At 41.9% G+C, this 20,639-nt stretch overlaps 1 protein-coding gene across 4 annotated transcripts in view; it reads right to left on the bottom strand.

Moving 5' to 3' along the window:
• The window catches only part of SPRED2 (sprouty-related, EVH1 domain containing 2), a 126,547-nt gene that overhangs the window by 48,053 nt on the left and 57,855 nt on the right, over positions 1 to 20,639 (bottom strand). The window contains exon 1 of one of the 4 annotated variants that reach the window (XM_011945291.1): positions 9,540 to 9,760. The exons of the other annotated variants lie outside the window; for them this stretch is intronic. Coding sequence (XP_011800681.1) covers positions 9,540 to 9,556 — 17 coding nt within the window. The 5' untranslated portion in view covers positions 9,557 to 9,760. Of the gene's footprint in view, positions 1 to 9,539; positions 9,761 to 20,639 lie in introns of those variants that run through there. 4 annotated transcript variants of the gene reach the window in all.

Genomic DNA, 20,639 nt, shown 5'->3' with positions numbered 1-20,639 from the left:
GTCTCAAAAAAAAAAAAGTGAGCTAAAATTGCGTTACTGCACTCAAGCCTGGGCAACAGAATGACTCTCTGTCTCAAAACAAAACAAAAAACCTGTTCTCAAACAAAAGAAGGTGATAATTTAACCCAAGGGGGAGGGAGGAAAATCAGCAGATCATCCTAGCATTAATAACAAGCTGACAGGATTTTTAAGAGCCTGTTTATATTCCCACAGCTCCACTGGAAATGGATGCCCTTTCAGACGGCAAGAATTACTAATTCATTTAGTTCCTTTTTTTCTAGGATTCTGCCACCTCCCTCATTAGAGATGGAAAGCTAAACACACAGATAAACAAACAACACACAGTCAAGGCACCTGTTCTCCCTGAAGCATGCTGGACGGCTTCACTTCCCTCCTGAAGAGTGGAATAGAGGTCAGCCCGAAGGCAGAGTTCAGGTCTTCACATTAGTTCCACCTCTTAAGCTATTAATACAAAGAACTGTGGAGACCATCTACGCTAGACTCCTCTCTCACATGGAAAATTAAAATCCAGGCTGCAGAAGGGACTTGTTCAAGGTCACTGACATTAGGGACAGATGAAGGACTAAGACCAGTCCCTGTGACCAACCCCTGACCACACTTTTGAAAGGTTCTCGTGTGGTGGCAGAAGTGCCTATATTTGAGTTAGGTGCTCTGGAGGATAAGCTATTCCTTACCTTGGTCCCTTGAAATGTACTGGATAGGCAAGTGATTGTGAAAGGAATTCTAAGGAGAAACAAAGAGGTAACACTGGCAACACAGTTACATGAAAAAAATCACAGAGCAAGAGGGTGATCCTACTCATCCTGCCAAAGTTTCACACCAACAGAGGTAATTCCTTTTTGGACCTGTTGTAATGAGTGCCATAAGTCAGGACAGGTGACTTAACCTCCATTACACATCTTCTCACAACTGGGTGAGGCACCTCAAACTCTATTACTGAGTTTCAGTTTTCTTATATGTAAAATGAGGGGTAGAGACCACAAATGACTTTTGAGACCCTTTCAACTTTGGTCCCTTTTTGTGCTTTGTGTTTTAAAAAAATGGCCTTAAAGTCCTTTAGTTGTGGCAGAGGGCTTAGCAAACTTAAGCCACTAAAACATCCTACAAAAGCAGATCAGAAAACTTTCAGCAGTAAAATGCAACTGAGAATATATTTTGGGTAGAGAAAAAACTTGAAACCACAAAGACCTGAAACCACGACAAACTAACAGATACATTCTCTCAGTGCCAGTGTTACTACACAATTATGAAGTTTCCAGGAGCGAAACTGGTTTATCCAAGTATTTTGAAAAAGCAAGAAAATAATGAAAATTGAGTTTTAGTAAGTTTAATAAGATCCTCTGGGGGAGGGGGGGGGTGGGGAGGTACAACCTGGTCATCTAGCTGGTTTTACGCATTCACAGATGTGAGATCCTCTTCAGCCACATGGAAGAAAAACCCCAAGACATATTTATGGAACAAATGCAGGCCAAGAAGAGAACAGAGATCTGCCCTTTTTCTACCAAACAGTTGATTCTATCTGCCTTATCAGTTGACTCAACATGAACTCCCCAGCCTCAATCTTTACTACATTCAGACTGAAAAGGAGAAAATGTTAGGAAAAAGTAACAAAGCAATTGTTTAGCTTAAAAATAGGAAAGACATTTCTTATAGACCTCTGATAAACCAGCTTAGTGCACATCAAGCTGCAACTTAGGTTTAAGTTGCTTCAATGTGACAAATAATTTCTGGTCCAAAAGTAAATCAGTTGTTTGAAATTGGAATGTATCTTCCCCACAGAAAAAACATAAAATGGTGAGCAACTGGGCTCCCAATCCAGCCCTCGAAAGCCTAATCAAGGTGGAAAAATATTCCCAAATGTTTCAACTGCTTACTGACAGTCTCCTTGACAAGAAGCCTCTTTCCCCACTGCCAGCAGGAAAGGCCAGTTTCGCTCAGCTCTTGCTGGGTTTTGGCCAAGGGTTTTCCTATCTAGGGGTGGGGTGAGGGAGAAAGGGTAAGGAGGAGGAATTCTTCTTAAACTTCTGATTTAGGCTTCATTTTGGGGATCCTCAGAATGTGGTACCACTGAATCTTGAATGGCTCTAAAAGGATCCGTACTGATGTTATTTTACAAATCCCAACTTAAAAAAAACAAACAAACAAAAAAAACAAATCCCAACTTAAGTGTTACTGGGGAAATTCTTTCCTTTTAGGGTCACAATGACTGTTGGTGAGCAATTAAGGCAAGTGTCAGGCTCATAGGATATAATCATGATGCAGTGGATTCTTAGCTAGTTGACTACAAAGAGGGACAGGATTTGTCCTACAAGTGCAATTTCCTTCCGAGTTATAACAAGACAGAGCCATCCACTTAGTACACATATTTCCCATGTTACTTTCCTGACATAAAAGAACCAGGCAGCAAGGATAATGTAAAGGCCAACTAGCTACCAAGCTTCCTCACAGTTTTAACATGTTTGTCTTAAAATATTTTTTCATTTATAAGGGAGTAGTTTAGTTTGAAGTACTTGATTCAGAAAGAACCTCCAGGAAATACTAGAGCTATCTCCACTTCCCAAAGTCAACTAGCTTGTGGAGGCACTAGAAGGTATTTTATGTCAAGACTCATGATTTTCACAGATAACTGAAACCCTTGGTGGCTAAGCTGCTGAAGATGGGCTTTCCTGGCCATCACTAACATGTTTGCAGCAGGGAACCCAACCAAGCTTTAAGTCATGCAGTCTGCGGTGGTTAAAGACCACTGCTGGCTGGGTGTGGTGACTCACGCCTGTAATCCCAGCACTGTGGGAGGCTGAGGCGGGTGGATCATGAGGTCAGGATATCCAGACTATCCTGGCTAATACAGTGAAGACCCGTCTCTACTAAAAATACAAAAAAATGGGCCGGGTGCGGGGGCTCACGCCTGTAATCCTAGCACTTTGGGAGGCCGAGGCGGGTGGATCACCTGAAGTCAGGAGTTTGAGACCGGCCTGACCAACATGGTGAAACCCTGTCTCTACTAAAAATACAAAAATCAGCCTGGTGTGGCGCTGGGTGCCTGTAATCCCAGCTACTCGGGAGCCTGGGGCAGGAGAATCACTACAACCCCGGAGGCGGAAGTTGCAGTAAGCCGAGGTCGTGCCACTGCACTCCAGCCTGGGCGAAAGAGCCAGACTCCGTCTCAAAAAAAAAAAAAAAAAAAAAGACCACTGCCCAAGACAGGGCAACCAAATGGCTACTGCCAACTTCTTCCATCAGAGAGCTTTACTGACAGGTGGAAGGGCCCCCGACTTAATGTCGGTCAAGAGGAACAACTCTCGGCTCATTTTACTCACTGGTGTGCTTCAGCCACTTCCCAGGACTAACTTCACACTGTTTCATTCTCTGGGAAAGTCACAGTCACTGAAAGCATCCTGGATATGCCATCCCCTGAAAACTGCTGCACACCCAGCAGTGAGTTGCTCGTATATATGGAAGCTCTTGTGTTAACTTTTTCTTCTGTGTTTGCATATAGGGAATTAACTTTAACACTCGTGGTCCATACATACCACGGAATTATTCAGCCTTAACAAAGAAGGAAACATTGTCATATGCTATAACATGGATGAATCGTGAAGATTTTGCGAAGTGAAACGTCAGTCACAAAAAGAAATACTGCATGATTTGTTTCCCTTACACCAGCTATCTAAATGTGACTAGTCAAAGTCCTAGAAACAGAAAGGAGAACAGTGATTGCCAGAGGCTGGGGGCTGGGGAGGGGAGTAAGTTGTTGTTTAATTGGGAAAGAGTTTCAGTTTTGGATGATGAAAATGTTCTAGAGATCTGTTATACAAACTTGGATATAGTTAACACTACTGTACTGTACACTTAAAAATGGTTAAGATGATATATGCTATGTTATGTGTTTTTTACCACAATAAAAAAAGATAATCTGTGAAACAAAGAGAGGCTACTTGAAATAGGTAAAGAACCTCAAATTTAGAAATGTTGGGTTTAGCTTAGGAACATTTCTGCCGTCCTTAAGAAGTAAACATTCACTTTGGGAGGCCAAAGCAGAAGGATCGCTTAAGCCCAGGAGTTTGAGGCCAGCCTGTGCAACAATGTGAGACCTCATCTCTATTTTTATTAAAAAATTCTTTTAAAATAAAAAAGGAGTAAACATTAACACTATTTAAAAAGTTAACTTTCCCCTAATTACAAAAGTAACATTATGCAAACTACATACATCACAACCCTCCCTTAAAAAACATTCTTCTATGCTATGAGGAGCGATTAACAAATATGCAAGACCTTCTAGAGGAAACTATAAAAGGAAGATCTCATGCTTCAAATTTAAGTGTAAATGTTGGCTTTGCTTTGTTCCTTGGCGTACCAGGCAAACCATATATAAGAAAAACACAAACATTTCCTTTGGTACTGGTTTTACTGAGACAAAAATGGCTTTTCTTACAAAATCATTTCAAAGAACAGAAGAAAGTTAAACAAAATAGATTTTCCCCAAATTGTTAGCTCTGACAAATTCCTCTAATCCCTTACAATGTCTACAACACCAGCAACAGAATACACCAAAATATTTTTCATGATTAGTCCCTTTTCGTCTCTAACCTCAGTTGTAAAGATTAAACACACAGATTATGAAACACTCACACATAATCACAAGAATTTCCTAACAGTTCCATTTCTTCTACATGGGGGTTAGCAGTGTTTTTTAATATTACTCAAAGCAGAAAAAAAGGGGCTGTTTTATTTTTCTTTGGAACAGGTTCCTGCCAGATTTTGCACATTGCAGTTCTCTGGCGACGTGATGAGAACACATGCCCACCCACAGACACTAATTTTGCTCTTCACCCTTCCCAAGCAGCCTTTATGACACATGCTGTCTGTGCTTCATTTAATGGAATTCAAGAGGCCCAGTCAAACAGCAGAGCCCCACAGGGCCAGGGCAACAACAGGCAACCCATCTCCTCCACTGGATGGGTACAAGGAACATGTGTTTAAAAGAAGACAACAACAAAAAGCCACATCTAGCTTGGACATCTCTAATCTGAAGAATCTTTACAATTGAATGAATTAACACTGAAAACTAAGTCATCTCTTCGATTGAAATCAGGAAAGAGATAGTAATCTTGCTGTAGTTCCTATACACTGAAATCTATGAAGCTGATGCAGCTAACTGTCTGAGCTGCTCTCAGATGTGCAGTAAAGAAAGTATTACTCTCATCCCAAGCCAAAGGCTCTTTCTAAGAGGGCTGAAGTACCAGCCTGCTTCTGCAGCACTTGTTTTCTCTATGGTCATCATCTGTTTTTGTTTGTTTGTTTTTTGAGATGGAATCTCGCTCTGTCGCCCAGGCTGGAGTGCAGTGCACTATCTCGGCTCACTGCAAGCTCCACCTCCCGGGTTCACGCCGTTCTCCTACCTCAGCCTCCCCAGTAGCTGCAACTACAGGCTCCTGACACCACGTCCGGCTAATTTTTTTGTATTTTTAGTAGAGACAGGATTTCACTGTGTTAGCCAGGATGGTCTCAATCTCCTGACCTCGTGATCTGCCCACCTCAGCCTCCCAAAGTGCTGGGATTACAGGTGTGGGCCACTGCACCCTGCCATCATCTATTATGAAGAAACCTTGGCAAATAAGAATCCAAGTGGGTTGAGAGGCCAAAGCAGGTGGATAACCTAAGGTCAGGAGTTCGAGACCAGCCTGGCCATCATGGTGAAACCCCGTCTCTACCAAAAATACAAAATTAGCCAGGCGTGCTGGTGCACGTCTGTAATCCTAGCTACTTGGGAGGCTGAGGCAGGAGAATCGCTTGAACCAGGGAGGTGGAGGTTGCAGGGAGCCGAGATCGTGCCATTGCACTCCAGCCTGAGCAACAAGAGTGAAACTCCATTTCAAAAAAAAAAAGAAAGAAAAAAAGGAAAAAGGGCCAGGCACAGTGGTTTACGCCTGTAATCCCAGCACTTTGGGAGGCTGAGCTGCAGCATTTGCTTTCTCTATGGTCATCGTCTGTTTTTTTTTTTTTATTTTTTTTATTTTAAAGGTTTGAGACCAGCCTGAGCAATGTGGAGAAAACCTGTCTCTACTAAAAATACAAAATTAGCCGGGTGTGGTGGCACATGCCTGTAATCCCAGCTACTCGGAGGCTGAGGCAGAAGAATCGCTTGAACTCGGGAGGCGTAGGTTGCAGTGAGCTGAGATCGCATCATTGCACTCCACCCTGGGCAATAAGAGCAAAACTCCGCCTCAATAACAAAACAAACAAACAAATCCAAAAGGGAATGCACACGGTTTCCACAACTATGCCACATATAGCTCAAGACAATCCAGGTGGAGTTGACGCAACAAGCTGTCAGCAAACATACCCAGAAGAAGGTTCAGGGCTCACAGAAGTCCATGCTGGTTTGGTAAGAGGGTGATCATTCATCCCATATACATTTAGGAGTTTATGTCGTTAGAAGGCTGATCCACACTTGTCTCTGGCTTTTCTGAGCTACATGGGAATGTTGCTATTTCTAGATAATGATATAAGATTTACCTACAAGTGTTATTAAACCCAACCAGTATGTAGGCATAATGACCATAAACTCCAGATGTGGGGAGGACAATATCACAGCAGACAGTGAGCAATGGACAGCAGGCAATAGACAGGCCAAGCCTCCTGAGGCAGTGATCATCATGACCACGCATCCATAAACCACACATCCGGACAGCAAGGATAGACTGCAGACTCCATAACAAACAGGCCTCCCTCTCAATACAAATAAGGATGTTTAAATGTTGGTAGGTGATCTATACTAATTTTAAATAAACCTGTTTTTATAAAATGTTTATTGAATTCACAATAGCTTGAGTCTTTAGAAGATAATTTTAGTAAGTGCTAAAAATCTGCAAGCCAGCAAAGATTGGGAAAAACTGCTCCACTAAAATATCTTGGGCACTCTTAACCTTTCAGGATTCAAATGCTCTCCATGTCACTCTCCCCAAGAAAAAGGAAAAACAAAAATCTTTTGTCCAAGGTTTTGTCACTCTACTTGGCTCAGAAAACATGGCCACCAAAACTATCAAATGGATTTTTGAGTAGAGCAGTTCTTTCTTGATTTCCATCCAAGCAGAGTTAGGTTTTGAAGAACCAAAAAGGAATAGCTCAAAGTTGCTTATACACAATAGCAATGAGTGACTCTGGACTGTAGACTCCAGTAAATCTATGAATAAAAGAAAACCCAGGGAGGAATTTATCTCCAATAACAATGAATCCCCATTAGGGCGGGAATTAAGAGAAGAACTGGACTGGGCTCAGATCTGAAGCACTTTTAAATGTAACACTCCCCAGCACATTGCTCTGAGCATAGGCAGCGTCTCACTCAATATCTATTGATTGCTTCCAAGTTGAATGATATAAGACCTTTGAAACTGGCCATGGCTCTGTATTCCTTTTCCCTCAAAAGGGAAAGAAGGCATCTAAAAACCACGTGGTTAGCGCTTAACAGCAAAGACGCCTCTGAGGCGTGGCAGCCACAACCCTAGGAGTGATTATCACTGCCCAGTTTCAATGGTCAGTATACCCTCTGTGTAGTATAACCAAAGCTAACAGAATATGGTGCTCTGGAAAGAAAGTGGACAGGACCTGCGCGAGTCCCAACCATACACATCAAAGGAAAACAAGACATTTTCAGAGAAAGTGTTACTAAATCAAGAACTTTAAATTTTTTTTTAATCCCTGACTATAATCATTTACCATAGGCCTCAAGGGAAAAAAAAATGCTATCATGAAACCTAATGTTTCCGTGAAAGCACAGGAAATTAGCTATTCTGTCTTTAAAATAAAACAAAATTAATTTATATTTTTCTAATGAATGTGATAAAGTGAACCCTAAGTTGAGTGTGGCATTCACCAAAACTGTAAGAAAACATCCCGTTTACTATAAGATGGCAATAACACTTTTAAAGTAGCCTTCCGTTCACAACTTAAAAAAATGTTGTTAATAAAAAATGGCCCTCACTTTGAATCTGAAGTATTTTTTAATGTCACCAAGTGCTATTATTAAATATGTACTATATATGCATGTATACACATATAAAAATAAGCACTACAGATGTGGGCAGGAAAATTCTTAGCAAAACCCCCACATATTTCAAATACTGTTCTTCCTCATTACTGTCCTCTACCATAATTAGCACGTTACAGCATAACAGGTGGCTTTCATTTATAGAATGCAAAATTAATGAAATTTGGAGATGGTCTTGTCTCCAAAAACAAATTGGCCATTCTATAAAAAGTACACCCCTTAATCTACAAAACAAACAGAAACAAACTCCCTTCATGCTGGCTTTCCAAATTATAGGAATTTCTGAATGTAGTTAAGTAAGTAAATTGAACGCATTTACTGACAGCTTAAAATTCATACACTTCAAGGAAAACAAGTCATTATTATGGGCTTTATAAGAAAGGGGAAGAGAAACAAAGATTGCCTATTTTTCCAGCTTGGTAACCCCAGATCTCTTTAATGCTCTCTGAGTGATAACAGGATTTACTGCTATACACTGGGCTGCTCCACAAATGCTAAATCTTAGGCAAATTTGTGGGCAGTTGTGTTATAGGTCCTGACCTAGCCATTCTGGACAGACAGACCAGGAAAGCATAAATAGTACTGCTATAAACTAACTATAGCATCTGTCCCTAACAAGCAAGACTCACAAAGTATTTTTTTAAAATATGAGGAGACACTGAATAGACTGTCAACACACATAGGAATGTTTTATACACTCAAATAAATAAGATATGTGCTTTAACTAGTCAGACATTGTTTAAATTTAGTGGGTGAAGAAAGAGAGAGGGTCAGACAGGCAGACATGGCCTCCCAATTATGCAGAATGATCCTTCAGATCATGTGAATGCTATAATTAAATGTTGCTACCAAATCCCCACTACCTTTCTCCCACCTAGAAAAAGTTAACGCATGAATTCAGTATGAGCAAACTGTGATTTATAAAAAAACACAAAACAAACAAAAAAACCCACCCTATTCACTCGGTAGGGGAATAAAGCTTTCTTGCATTAAGTCACGCATCTTGGGGGTAAGAAAAAAGCACAGCACTGAAAGAAATCCAACATAACACAACGGTAATTATTAGACCACCTCCTTCAGCTCACCTCTGCTTACTCATTTTTTTTTAAAGCTCTACACTACCCACCCAAAAGGTATACCATCTTTGCAAGCTGTTTCCTAGGCAGCATCTTTTAGATTCAGGACTTAATAAAAAATAAAAATAAAAAAAAAGTCTATCAGAATATCTAAGGAGAAATTTGTTTTCAGAAAGAGGGATGAGGGGGTAAGAGCCCTGTGTCTATCAACAGACCAGCGGTTACCTATCTGTCCTTGCACGTGGGCACACACAAATACAAACACATACACACTGTGGTCTTCTACAACTAGGATAATTTTTCTCCTTTAAAAAAATGCTAAAAGCAAGCACCAGAAAGGTTAAGCAGAAGAGAAAAATGAAAAAATAAAGTTCATGTAAACAGTAAGCACGTACCTGCCAGGCGATGCCATTTCCTCTACATTGTGGAGCCCGAGTGCTCGGTGTTAGCATTATTGCTACTCTAAAGCTTCCGATAAAAATGGATCGTCTCTTGCTGACCTGAGAACCAGCTGGCTGCCTGAGAAGTGGTTTCCCCCATATATGATTCAGTCTCCTTGACAAATATACTGCATTGTACTGGATGAGTCATCCGAGGGTTAGTCCGCATTTTATAGGCCTGTTGTGTCATTACTCACATTCAACATCCTGCTTCTCAAAAGTGGAAACTGGAAGCCTGACAGCTGACAGATGCGTTTTCCAATTAAAATATTGTTTAAAAAAATTCCTGTAAGTTATGATTATCAATCATTGATGAGAGGATGAAATGTCCAGGAAGCAAATGGCACAGTTCAATACCTGAGATTACATTCTGGAGAACCATAAGTGCAAATTCTTCACCTGCCCCCAGCCCCAAAACAAAGAATTTTGTACAAAGGTGAGAGCAAGGATCCCTCTCTTTAAAGTTATCAGTTGAATTTGTGTAGGCATGGACTTAATGATTCTTGTGCTGTGAGGTTACCCAGCTGCAGAAGCTATGTAAAAAGTGCACATCAAAATGTTGGTCCTGGATTAATTTTATAGGTGGGATAGTGACATTGTGTTTATAAAATGTCTACTTTTTTAGAGAGGCATGTTGAAGTATGTTAGGGGTAAAATGATAAGATATCTGGGGTTTGTTGTGAACATTTTAGCAAAAAAATAAGGGAGGGGGTAAAGAAATGTGGCAAAATCTTGATAAATGGTTTCATCTGTGTAGTGCATATATGCAGGTTGACTGTATTTCTCTTCTTTGAAGTATCTTTGAAAATTTTCACAACAAAATGTTTTTAAAAATTAAAAAATATTTTTTTCCATCTAATTTATACCTAAACAAGGCACTTCTCTAGTTAGGTATAGAGCTACCACAATACATGTGAGTGGAGGGCACCATTTACACAGTGCGGCCCTGTGGGTGTGGGAGCTGAACTTGAACTTGAAGTTGTTTCTGCCTTCCAGCTGGGAGGTATGATACACGTGTCCTACGGCTGTTGTGAGTGTTGCATCAACCTCCTGAACGAGCGCCTAGTGCCTTCTCCCAGGGCGATCTGGTGATCGTTTCCTTATGCATTCTCTGAGGACACAAGCCCTGGCTTCGTTCGTGAGCTCAGTGTTAACATTATGAAGTAGAGGTGACTATATCCAGCTTCCTTATAAGGTTTTGGAAATGCTCCATGAGAGGTTATGTAAGTCACATCCATAGTCTCTTAAACCAACAGGTCCTTTGGTAATGTGGCACAGTGTTTGCTTGAATCACTTAATGTTCAAATCGGGTGTCTTAAACCATCTGGAGGAGGAAGAGCTTTGATTTAGTGGCTGACAAAAAAAAAAGTCCAGATATGGAAGCTCCAATGTATGTGAAATAAAACCACTCTGTTTTTTTTTTTTGAGACGGAGTCTTGCTCTGTCCCCCAGGCTGGAGTGCAGTGGCCGGATCTCAGCTCACTGCAAGCTCCGCCTCCCGGGTTCACGCCACTCTCTTGCCTCAGCCTCCCGAGTAGCTGGGACTACAGGCGCCCACCACCATGCCCGGCTAGTTTTTTGTATTTTTTAGTAGAGACGGGGTTTCACCGTGTTAGCCAGGATGGTCTCGATCTCCTGACCTCATGATCCGCCCGTCTCAGCCTCCCAAAGTGCTGGGATTACAGGCTTGAGCCACCGCGCCCGGCCAATAAAACCACTCTTGAAACTGGCTGTCACTTTAAAAACTATCCACATTGATGCGCTGTGAAAACATGACAAGTCACCACAGGAAACAAAATACAGGGGTCACTAAAGCCCAGAGCTCCTGCATGGCCCCCTTAGTCCTGAAACTTAAAAACGGAAGCATGTTTCAGGCTGAGGTTCCCACCTCAGCAAACAGCTGACTCTAATTCTTAAAGGACCCTGTCTAATAGGACTTCAAACTGGCTCCAAATGGTTGGGACAGTCCCATCCAACATCAAATTACAACCCACTAATCCAGACTGCTTAGGATTGCCTGGGCCTGAACTGAAGCCTTCCTTGGATTTGACAATTCTTTCCTCATGAGGACTGCAGGCTGCAGCCTTATCAAAATGTTTCCTTGAAATTTTATAACCTTTCACATACCTGAAAAGCATAATTTACCTTAACGCAACAGCTAGAAATGGGGGAAATTAATAAACTTCTAGTCTAATTTGAGTTTCTGTGGTATTTTGGAGAAATAAGTTCACAGTTCATTGAAGAATTTTATAATTCAGATTTCAGTAATGAAAAACACAAAAATAATAGCAATAATAATGTGTGCATACATGCACACACAATAAGGCAAAGACAGTAAAATGGTAACAAATGGAGAAATGAGTCCTTCATACTGTTTTTGCAACATTTCTGTAATTATGAACTGTTTCAAAATAAACTTAAACATTCACAAACACACAGGAATGAATATATATAACCCTTATTCCTAAAAAAATAACAAAAGAGATTATTGGGTGCAGTGGCTCATGCCCGTAATCCCAACACTTTGGGAGGCTGAGGTGGGAGAACTGCTTGAGGCTGGAGACCAGCCTAGGCAACAATGTGAGACCCTGTCTCTACAAACAATACAAAAATAGCTGGGCATGGTGGTGCATGCTTGTGGTCCCAGCTACACAGAAAGCTGAGGCAGGAGGATAGCCTGAACCTGGGAGGCTGAAGCTGCAGTAAGCTATGTTTGTGCCACTGCACTCCAGCCTGGGTGATGGAGCAAAAGACCATGTCTCAAAAAAAAAAAAGGTTTTTTAATGTATTTAATAATCACCACAGTTACTGCTGCTGACATGCCCACCCATTTGAAAAATCTTGGACCATGAAGAAATTTACCAAAATGTTAACACTGGGAAATGCCTCTGGGTTTGGGTTTCTCAAAGGATATTCCTTATAAACATTTTTATAAGGGGAGACACACACACACACACATATTTTGGGAAAACATCATACTATATCCTTGAGAATACTGTTCAAGTTTTTCTAGGCTTGCATTTTCCAAACTTATTTGACCACAGAATCCCCACCCTCAACCCCCACTACCATCCCAACGAGCCTGAAGAAAGAACTTTGGTGGTGATAGCATATGGGATACTTTTCCCCTGATCTTTTACTTTTACTCTAAGTTTTCTTCACTCATTGTAACAACAAAGACATGGTTCCTGCTGTCTTTAACAGAGATTTCTGTTTGGTCAACTTGCATGCTAATGATACCACCAGTTAGAAAACAACTTAATTATGCAACTTTCAGTCTCCCCTGACCATACTAGTGTGGCCTGTGCCACCAGCAGCTGAGGAGCCTGCACCTGTGTGCAATGGCTTGGCAGCTCATGCCAGCACTGGGCCTGGGTGAGGCCATTCCAAGGAGTAGTATAGCTTGCTGCAGGCCTGGCTCCACTTCACTATTTTCAGAGCACGGGGTCTTAGAACCTGGAAACCAGCCTGGGCATATATGTCTTCTGCCTCTGAGCTCTCCAGGCCTTCATGTATTCATTTCCTAGCACTGATCCTTGGCAGGTAAGAAGCAAAATTAGCTCTAACTGTAAAGCAAAACTTTAGCTATATATGTATATAACAAGTCCAAATACTGGCTACAATCAGGATCTAAAAGCAAATGTGGATATCAATGATGCAGGTACTGTAGGCTGACTGTATTGTGTAGTGGTATAAAAGCATGAGTTTGGAGTGAAATTTTCTTGGTTCAAAATTCAGCCTTGCCCACACTTAATGTTATTTAACTTCTCTAAGCCTTTGCTTCCTTACCTGTAAAATGGATACAACACTATTAATAATCTTACAGAATTGTTTTGAATGATATAAATGCGACCATTCGCAACAAGTACTTAGCACAGAGCCTGGCCACATACAGAACACTCGTTAATTTCTGTGAACAACAATGATAATGATATTAGTAAATTTTATGAATTTAGACTCTCTCAGAGGTGGGCAAATTATGGCCAGCAACACATTCGGGTGTTTATATGCTGTCTATGGCTGCTTGAGAGCTACAAAGGCAGGCCTGAACAGCTGTGACAGAAACCATATGGTCCCCAAAGCAGAAAATATTTACCATCTAACTTTCATAGAGAAAGTTCGTTGACCCCTGGTGATCAACATTTGGGTGAATAAAGAACCAGATCTTTTTGCTATAGAAATGTTGGTTGTTGATGCCTTATTCTCCTCAATGTCTCAATTTAGAGTCAGACACAAGAGTGTTATTTATGGTGATTTGGTCCACAGGAACTGTAGTTCACACTTTCCTTATAATGCAAAACACTAACATAGCTTTCTGTCTCAGGCACTGTCTCTCTACAGTGCCTGAGGTTGCCTGCTGGTCTTTCCACCTCCCCTCTTCCCTGACCAGCCCACTCAGAAAGGACCTCCCCTATTTCAGAGTCCAGTGACTCCAGCTGAAGTGTATGAGTCCACAGCCATCTTCCCCTCCCCCGAAGTCACATTTGTGCATTATGTAGAAACCACACATGTCCCCAGAGGTGGAAGCAAGAGGTGAAAGATGATCTGGAAGAGGCATGCAGGAAACTTAGCAAACAGAAATGAAGGATGCTTTCAAAGGGGTTGAATAGCCACACACAGGATTAACAAGGCAGTGAGGACCTTCAGAAATGAGGGCTACAGCCACACTGTTCCTGTGCATAAGAGCTCAGTAAGGAGAATGAGGACCAACCTAGAAAAATGAAGATCATGCCTCAAAATCAGGTCCCAAGACATACCCTTGCATCCAATCATACTGCATATTTTCTTTGGCAGGAAAGCTTGTTTATTTGGGGGAAATGAATTCACAGCATTAATGGATAATGCAGGTGAAGGAACTCCTGGGACTGGTTGCTGGGAGGGGAAATTTGAACAAAAGAAACCATTCTTTTTTGTTCATAAGCTGCCTTCAGTTATGTTCTCTTGAAAAAAAGAAGTCTCAGCCAGCTGTTTGAACAGATTAAACTGGGGTGTACTTAGATATACACAGTGTCTTTCTGGTGGTCACTTGCTGCCTTACTGGCAAATATCAACATCTTTGAGAAGTCAATCCAATAGAGAAATGCCTGTGTTACATACTGACGAGAATGATGAGGGCCGGTCAAGGAGGGAGGGGAGGCAGATGATTTCTATTGTTACCTAGTAGAGCAGGACTTCAGAACACACAGTGACAAATCTTCCTTGAAGCTAAGTCAGTTTTCAGCTATGTTTCTTAAAGTGTAACAGGCTGGCAGGAGGGGTAAAATAAAGCTCTCTCCAAAGCTCAGGGTTAATTTGGGGATGTTCAGCTTGGCCAGAGCCAGAAGACCTGGCTCTCGCAGATGAAATGCATATGGGTTATTATGCCAAGTAGATTGAAATAAAAAAAAAAAAAAAAAAAGAAGAAGCTCAACTGGGCTTGGTGGCTCACGCCTGTAATCCCAGCACTTTGGGAGGCCGAGGCAGGCGGATCATTTGAGTTCAGGAGTTTGAAACCAGCCTGGCCAACATGGTGAAAGCCCGTCTCTACTAAAAATACACAAATTATCTGGGTGTGGTGGTGGACGCCTGTAATCCCAGCTACTTGGGAGGCTGAGACAGAAGAATTGTTTGAGCCCAGGAAATGGAGGTTGCAGTGAACAGAGATTGCACCACTGTACTCCCTCCTGGAAGACTGAGTGAGACTCTGCCTCAAAACAAACAAAAAAAAGGCTCTATAATGTAAGGACCTTTCAGAGCTAGGATTGTGGTTTCAGCCCAGGTTTCTTTAGAGAAAGGAAAAGGGAACGCACGTTCTCCCAAAGCCCACTCTGTGTGGGGTGCTCCATAGGGTTCTATCATCACACCCATAAATTTCGTTCCTGGACTGTGTGGAGGGAAAATAGGGGGTTGGATTAGTATGCAGGCTTTGTCTAGATAGTCTGAGTTTCTCTTGCACAGTATGTTACACAAATGCAGCAGAACTGATGATAGAGGAAGAATCCAAAATACATCAGAAATATGGGAAAGTCACTCTGGGAAAGCATGGGAAGAGCCAGGGGCTTGATTAGCAATGACAGGGAATGGTTGGGGCATTCAGGGTGCTGATTATGTGGCTGAGGGAGGCCAGGTGTCTATGAGAGGAGACCAGTTTCCCCTTCAAGTCTGCCAAAAGAGTGCTGAGGACCAACCAGGACAAGGCCTGGCTTCAGACCTGGTTGCAGACAGACCAAGTCTAGATCTAGAGGTGGAATTTGAAGTTCAAGGGATTGGGTCAACTCAAGTCTTGGAAATGAGATAAAGGGAGTTAAGGAGTGATCATTTAATGTATTTAGCACCTGACAGGCTGAACAATGAAGTCTGAACTTGAAATCAGCTTAAAGTTCAATGGCCTATTCCTTAAGGTGCACTTGCACCAAGAGGATCATTAACTGGACTAAGCATGCTAGACCCAAATCTGCCACTCAGGCCAGCTCAACCCATTCTGCTGTTTCCCTACCTCTAAGCCAGAATTAGACCTGAAGCTGCTCTGTACAATTCTAAGAATAGTCTTCAGTGGAGCAATCTATTACTCACCTTGAGGCTGGCCACAAAAAACTTATCCAAGACAGATTCCTAGCTAAATAAACCTTTCACATGGAAGCTATCTGTTTGTCAGAAGTCCATACAGCTGTGGACATGGAAATGTCTTCTAAGAACCTTCAACAATACTTTGTAATCATTCCCCTAGGTAAACAGCCCACAATTAATGGAGTTTGACATCTTGCAAGTTTATTCTGTTGAGAAGCAGTAGCTTTGGCCTAGCTTTGCCACTAGTTATACAACCTGAGGTAGAGTCACTTAACTTCTTTGTGTTTCAAATTCCTTGTCTAGAAAATGCAGGGTTTGGCCGGGCGCAGTGGCTCAAGCCTGTAATCCCAGCACTTTGGGAGGCCAAGACGGGTGGATCACGAGGTCAGGAGATCGAGACCATCCTGGCTAACACGGTGAAACCCCGTCTCTACTAAAAAAATACAAAAATCTAGACAGGCGAGGTGGCGGGCGCCTGTAGTCCCAGCTACTTAGGAGGCTGAGGCAGGAGAATGGTGGGAACCCAGGAGGCGGAGCTTGCAGTGAGCTGAGATCCAGCCACTGCACTCCAGCCTGGGTGATAGAGCGAGACTCCGTCTCAAAAAAAAAAAAAAAAGAAAATGCAGGGTTTAAACTAGTTTAGTACTTGAAGCTCCAACACAGCGAAATGAGAAAACTGCCTAATAATAAAAGTACACCATAAAGAAGAGGGGAGTGAAAAGAAAGCTGGGCACTGTTGGTGGATCAAGACCAATGGATTGGGAGGAAAGCTATGCCCCTGATGCTGGATCTAAGAGACCACACAAAACTCACACACCAGTCCAAAAGGATGTGGATCTTACCCCAAAGCTAGAACTCACTTTTCCTTACAAACAAACATTAGTCAACAGCAGCAGCTAATGTCAACATTAGTTATGGTTATATAATATGCAAGCACTGAGTTTTAGAATTGCACTGCACTTTTATCCCAGAAAAAGACCCAAGATAGGGAGACAGAGTCTATAGCACAACCTCTTCTGTCTTCATGGCAGTTGGTACCACAACTACAGCATTTTGTTATGACTTGCATGTCATCTTTACCACTGGACTTGAGATTCTCTAGGTCTTTTCTTGTTCATTTTTCCCTTTGTAGCTCTGCATTTGGCACATGATAAACCCACGGGAGACTGGGTTTCTTCATTCATTCAACAAACACACATTATCCTTTATTGGCTTCTACAGGGGGTAGAGATAAGGATTATATGAGGGGAGGAAATGACAATAGCAAACTTCTGTGATGCCTATTTTTTTCTTCATTACAAAAAGAGATAAATTCACTATAGAAAATTTAGGAAATGCAAAGAAAAACATTCACCTGAAATACATCTAGGCAGAGGAATCTAAGAGTCTCACAGGCATCCACAGTATGTGAGGCACGTTTGCTGACTTAACATACTTTCCGCCACTGAGATCCATTTAAAAAATTACTGGAAAATAATATTCCCCTGTTTTTCTATTTATTCATTCCTGATAAAAACAAAAGAGATAGTGCACAGGGCTTAGCAAGATTTTATTTTCTTCTGCTTTCGTTCAGTTCCCCAGAGGGGCAAATAAATAATTTATGAGGTTCACACCTTATGAACCCTAGACTTTACAGAATTAGAAGAGCTGCCTGGAATTATAAACTGGACCTCAGAAATACCTAGGTCCAGACCAAGCATACTTGATGGAAGAGAAAATTACAGCTGTTGTTCAAGTTCGTTGTACAAATTTAATTGCAGGAGGCAGAACTGGGCCTGATTCTAAATTCATTGTTCTAAATTCTAAATTCATTGTTCCTTACTAAGATTCTAAATTCAGATTGTAAACTCATTGTTCCGTACTAAGAATTAGCTACCTAACTATAACCAATCCCAAAATTCTGTCACAGTTAACTTTGTGGTTTCCGATGATTCCAGAATTAAAAGTAGATGATCACATCTAGGATATTTACCTGGATGAGAATTCTCAGGTGGTAGGTTAAATAAATCACCAGCAGGGCAGCCAAAGTTACTAAACACTTGAAAGTTCTTTCTGGCTCTGCCACAAACATATTAGCTCTCTCAGAAATTTAAAAAATAGGCCAGTGAATGTGAGCCAGGGCTCACTGGTTAATAGATGGGAAACTATCAGATAAAGCATACAGACCACTGACTTGGGGCCCAACTTCCTGCCCATGGCTCACCTGCACTCTGCATAGGGGAGGCATGTGTGGAGAGCACCCAACTTGTTTCGAGTATCTCCTCCTCTCAGGTATCCCCAAGAGTGAGCCTCACACAGCTTGCTGGGAGAGGGGAGAGAAGTGGGGATCCAAAGCACCTCACCAAGAAAAGAAGCTTGCTGTGTCTGGCAGCTGAGTGCTTTACAGGGGAGTCTCATAGGTGCACAGTTACCCTTCCCAATTGAACAATGCACACTCAGCAAGAGACCGAGAATATTTAGAGAGTAGAGGCCCTTCCTCTGAAGAACACATACCCTGGAGTTGGCTGAGATTTGGGGACCCCTGTCCACGCACCTTGCCACCCTTGATGTGCCTCGAGCATTTAAAGTTGCAGCACATACTCATTTGTCAACATGGCTCCTAAATGCCAGCCAATGACTTCATCTGGCACTCCATCACAGGAACATTAACCCTTCCCAGCACTGGAGGAAGAGGCGAAGGCTTGTATGCTGGTCTCAGGTAGCTGTGACATGTGATTTCCACTGTGTGTATAACCCTATTAAGAAGGGACAGAGATCTGTAGGAGAGATAACAAGTCCCTGATCGAATTTCAACTGACCAGCACTCATCCTCAGAAGAGTACTCACCACAGTCCTCATTCAAGGAAGAAAGGTGCCAACGGAGGAGGGCTTACCCACTCTCTTCATTTAGCTGCCATTAAAAGGACAGTTCTCAAGTTTCATTAAAGTGTTAGCTGGCTAAGAAGAAACAGTAGCGGGAATGGACAACCAATGTGGGCTCTACTTATTCTGTAGGTAAAAACCTAATAGTAATGCATAAACTGGAATAAAATAGAAGAGGTACATTTGTGGCAGAGCTGAGAATACATCCCAAGTGTCCTTGAATTTCATCTTTCAGAACACTTTTAAACAAGGTTCACTCTCACAGGTTCTTTGTTTCAAGTCTCCCCAAAGATCTTCTCTGCCTCTTTCTCCACTCAAGATGGAGAAAAGAGTTCCATGGATTTCATTTGTTTGTTTCCCATGAGCCCTGGAGGAATTGCCCGATGCTAAGAATGTGCCGAGTGTGAAGAGCAAGTCTTAACATTTGAACATTCCAAAGCTACCATGGTGGGACCAGTTCAGCTCAGAGAGATTTTGCTACCACTCAGGACAAGCAGGAAATAAGCACAAACATACAGACGATATGGTGCACAGAATGCCAACAGGTAAGCAAGAGCGCACTGAGAGACTGAGGCGGGAGAGGAGGCCATGCCTTTGCTCCCTGTCCTCCCACTGCACCTCCTCCAGAGACAGAAGACAGAAGCCCACTGTGCTGTGGGACATAGGCACCCGCCTTCCCTGTTCCCTACAGTTAAACTTTAGAGGCTGTCAGCTCAGTTTATATTTCAGGGTGAAGAAGGGGAAAAGACCACGGGCTCCAGGAGTCAACCATGTATTTATAATCTGTTGTTGAGAAAAACATCATGGGAAGAACAGGGCATGCATTCCATGGGCTGGTTACATGGGTCCGTTTCAGAGCAGATTCTGGACTGTTTAAATGTGGATAAGCAGTGGTCAGAAGCTTACAAAACAGATTAACTGGGGCATAATAAAGCCATTAATTTATCTGTACAATGTAAAAATAGATGCGTTTTTCTTTTTAATTTTATTAATTGTTCTGTATAGGTATCACATTGATTTGATTCATAAATCAAAATACAAAGGTGTACTCCCACCATCCCATCTGCCCCATTCCTTCTCCTACCGCGCATGCCAGTGGTACCCACTTCTTAAAGGTTGCTTTGTGTATCCTTCTAGGGTTTATGCAAATATAAACATGTATTCTCTTGCAACCTCATCTCACAAAAAAGGGGTAGCAAGCATGTTACTCACATGTTCTAGACCTTGCTGTTTATCTCTTCACAGTCTTTCCATATTGAAAAAAAACCTAATCCATTTCCTTTTTATATCTGCACAATATTCCACTATAAGGATGTACCACGACAATTATTTAACTAGGTCCTTATTAATGAACATTTAGTGTTTTCCAAACTTTTTGCTGTTAAAAATAATCCTATGATAAATAATCTTATACATTAGAGTTGCCTTTACATATTAAGATGTTTGTTTACTGTTCTGTAACCATCTGACCATGATACAGAGAAAGAAGAAAATCTTGCAACTGCAAACCCATCTGAAATCAAGACAAAGCCCTTCTAAAGAAGAGAAAAGCGGCCGGGCGCGGTGGCTCAAGCCTGTAATCCCAGCACTTTGGGAGGCCGAGACGGGTGGATCACGAGGTCAGGAGATCGAGACCATCCTGGCTAA

This window comes from Colobus angolensis, unplaced genomic scaffold (genome assembly GCF_000951035.1).
Source record: "Colobus angolensis palliatus isolate OR3802 unplaced genomic scaffold, Cang.pa_1.0 Scaffold24, whole genome shotgun sequence".
Lineage (NCBI taxonomy): Eukaryota > Metazoa > Chordata > Mammalia > Primates > Cercopithecidae > Colobus > Colobus angolensis.
Note: the sequence above shows the minus strand (reverse complement) of the source record. Positions and strands in the feature narration are given on the sequence as shown.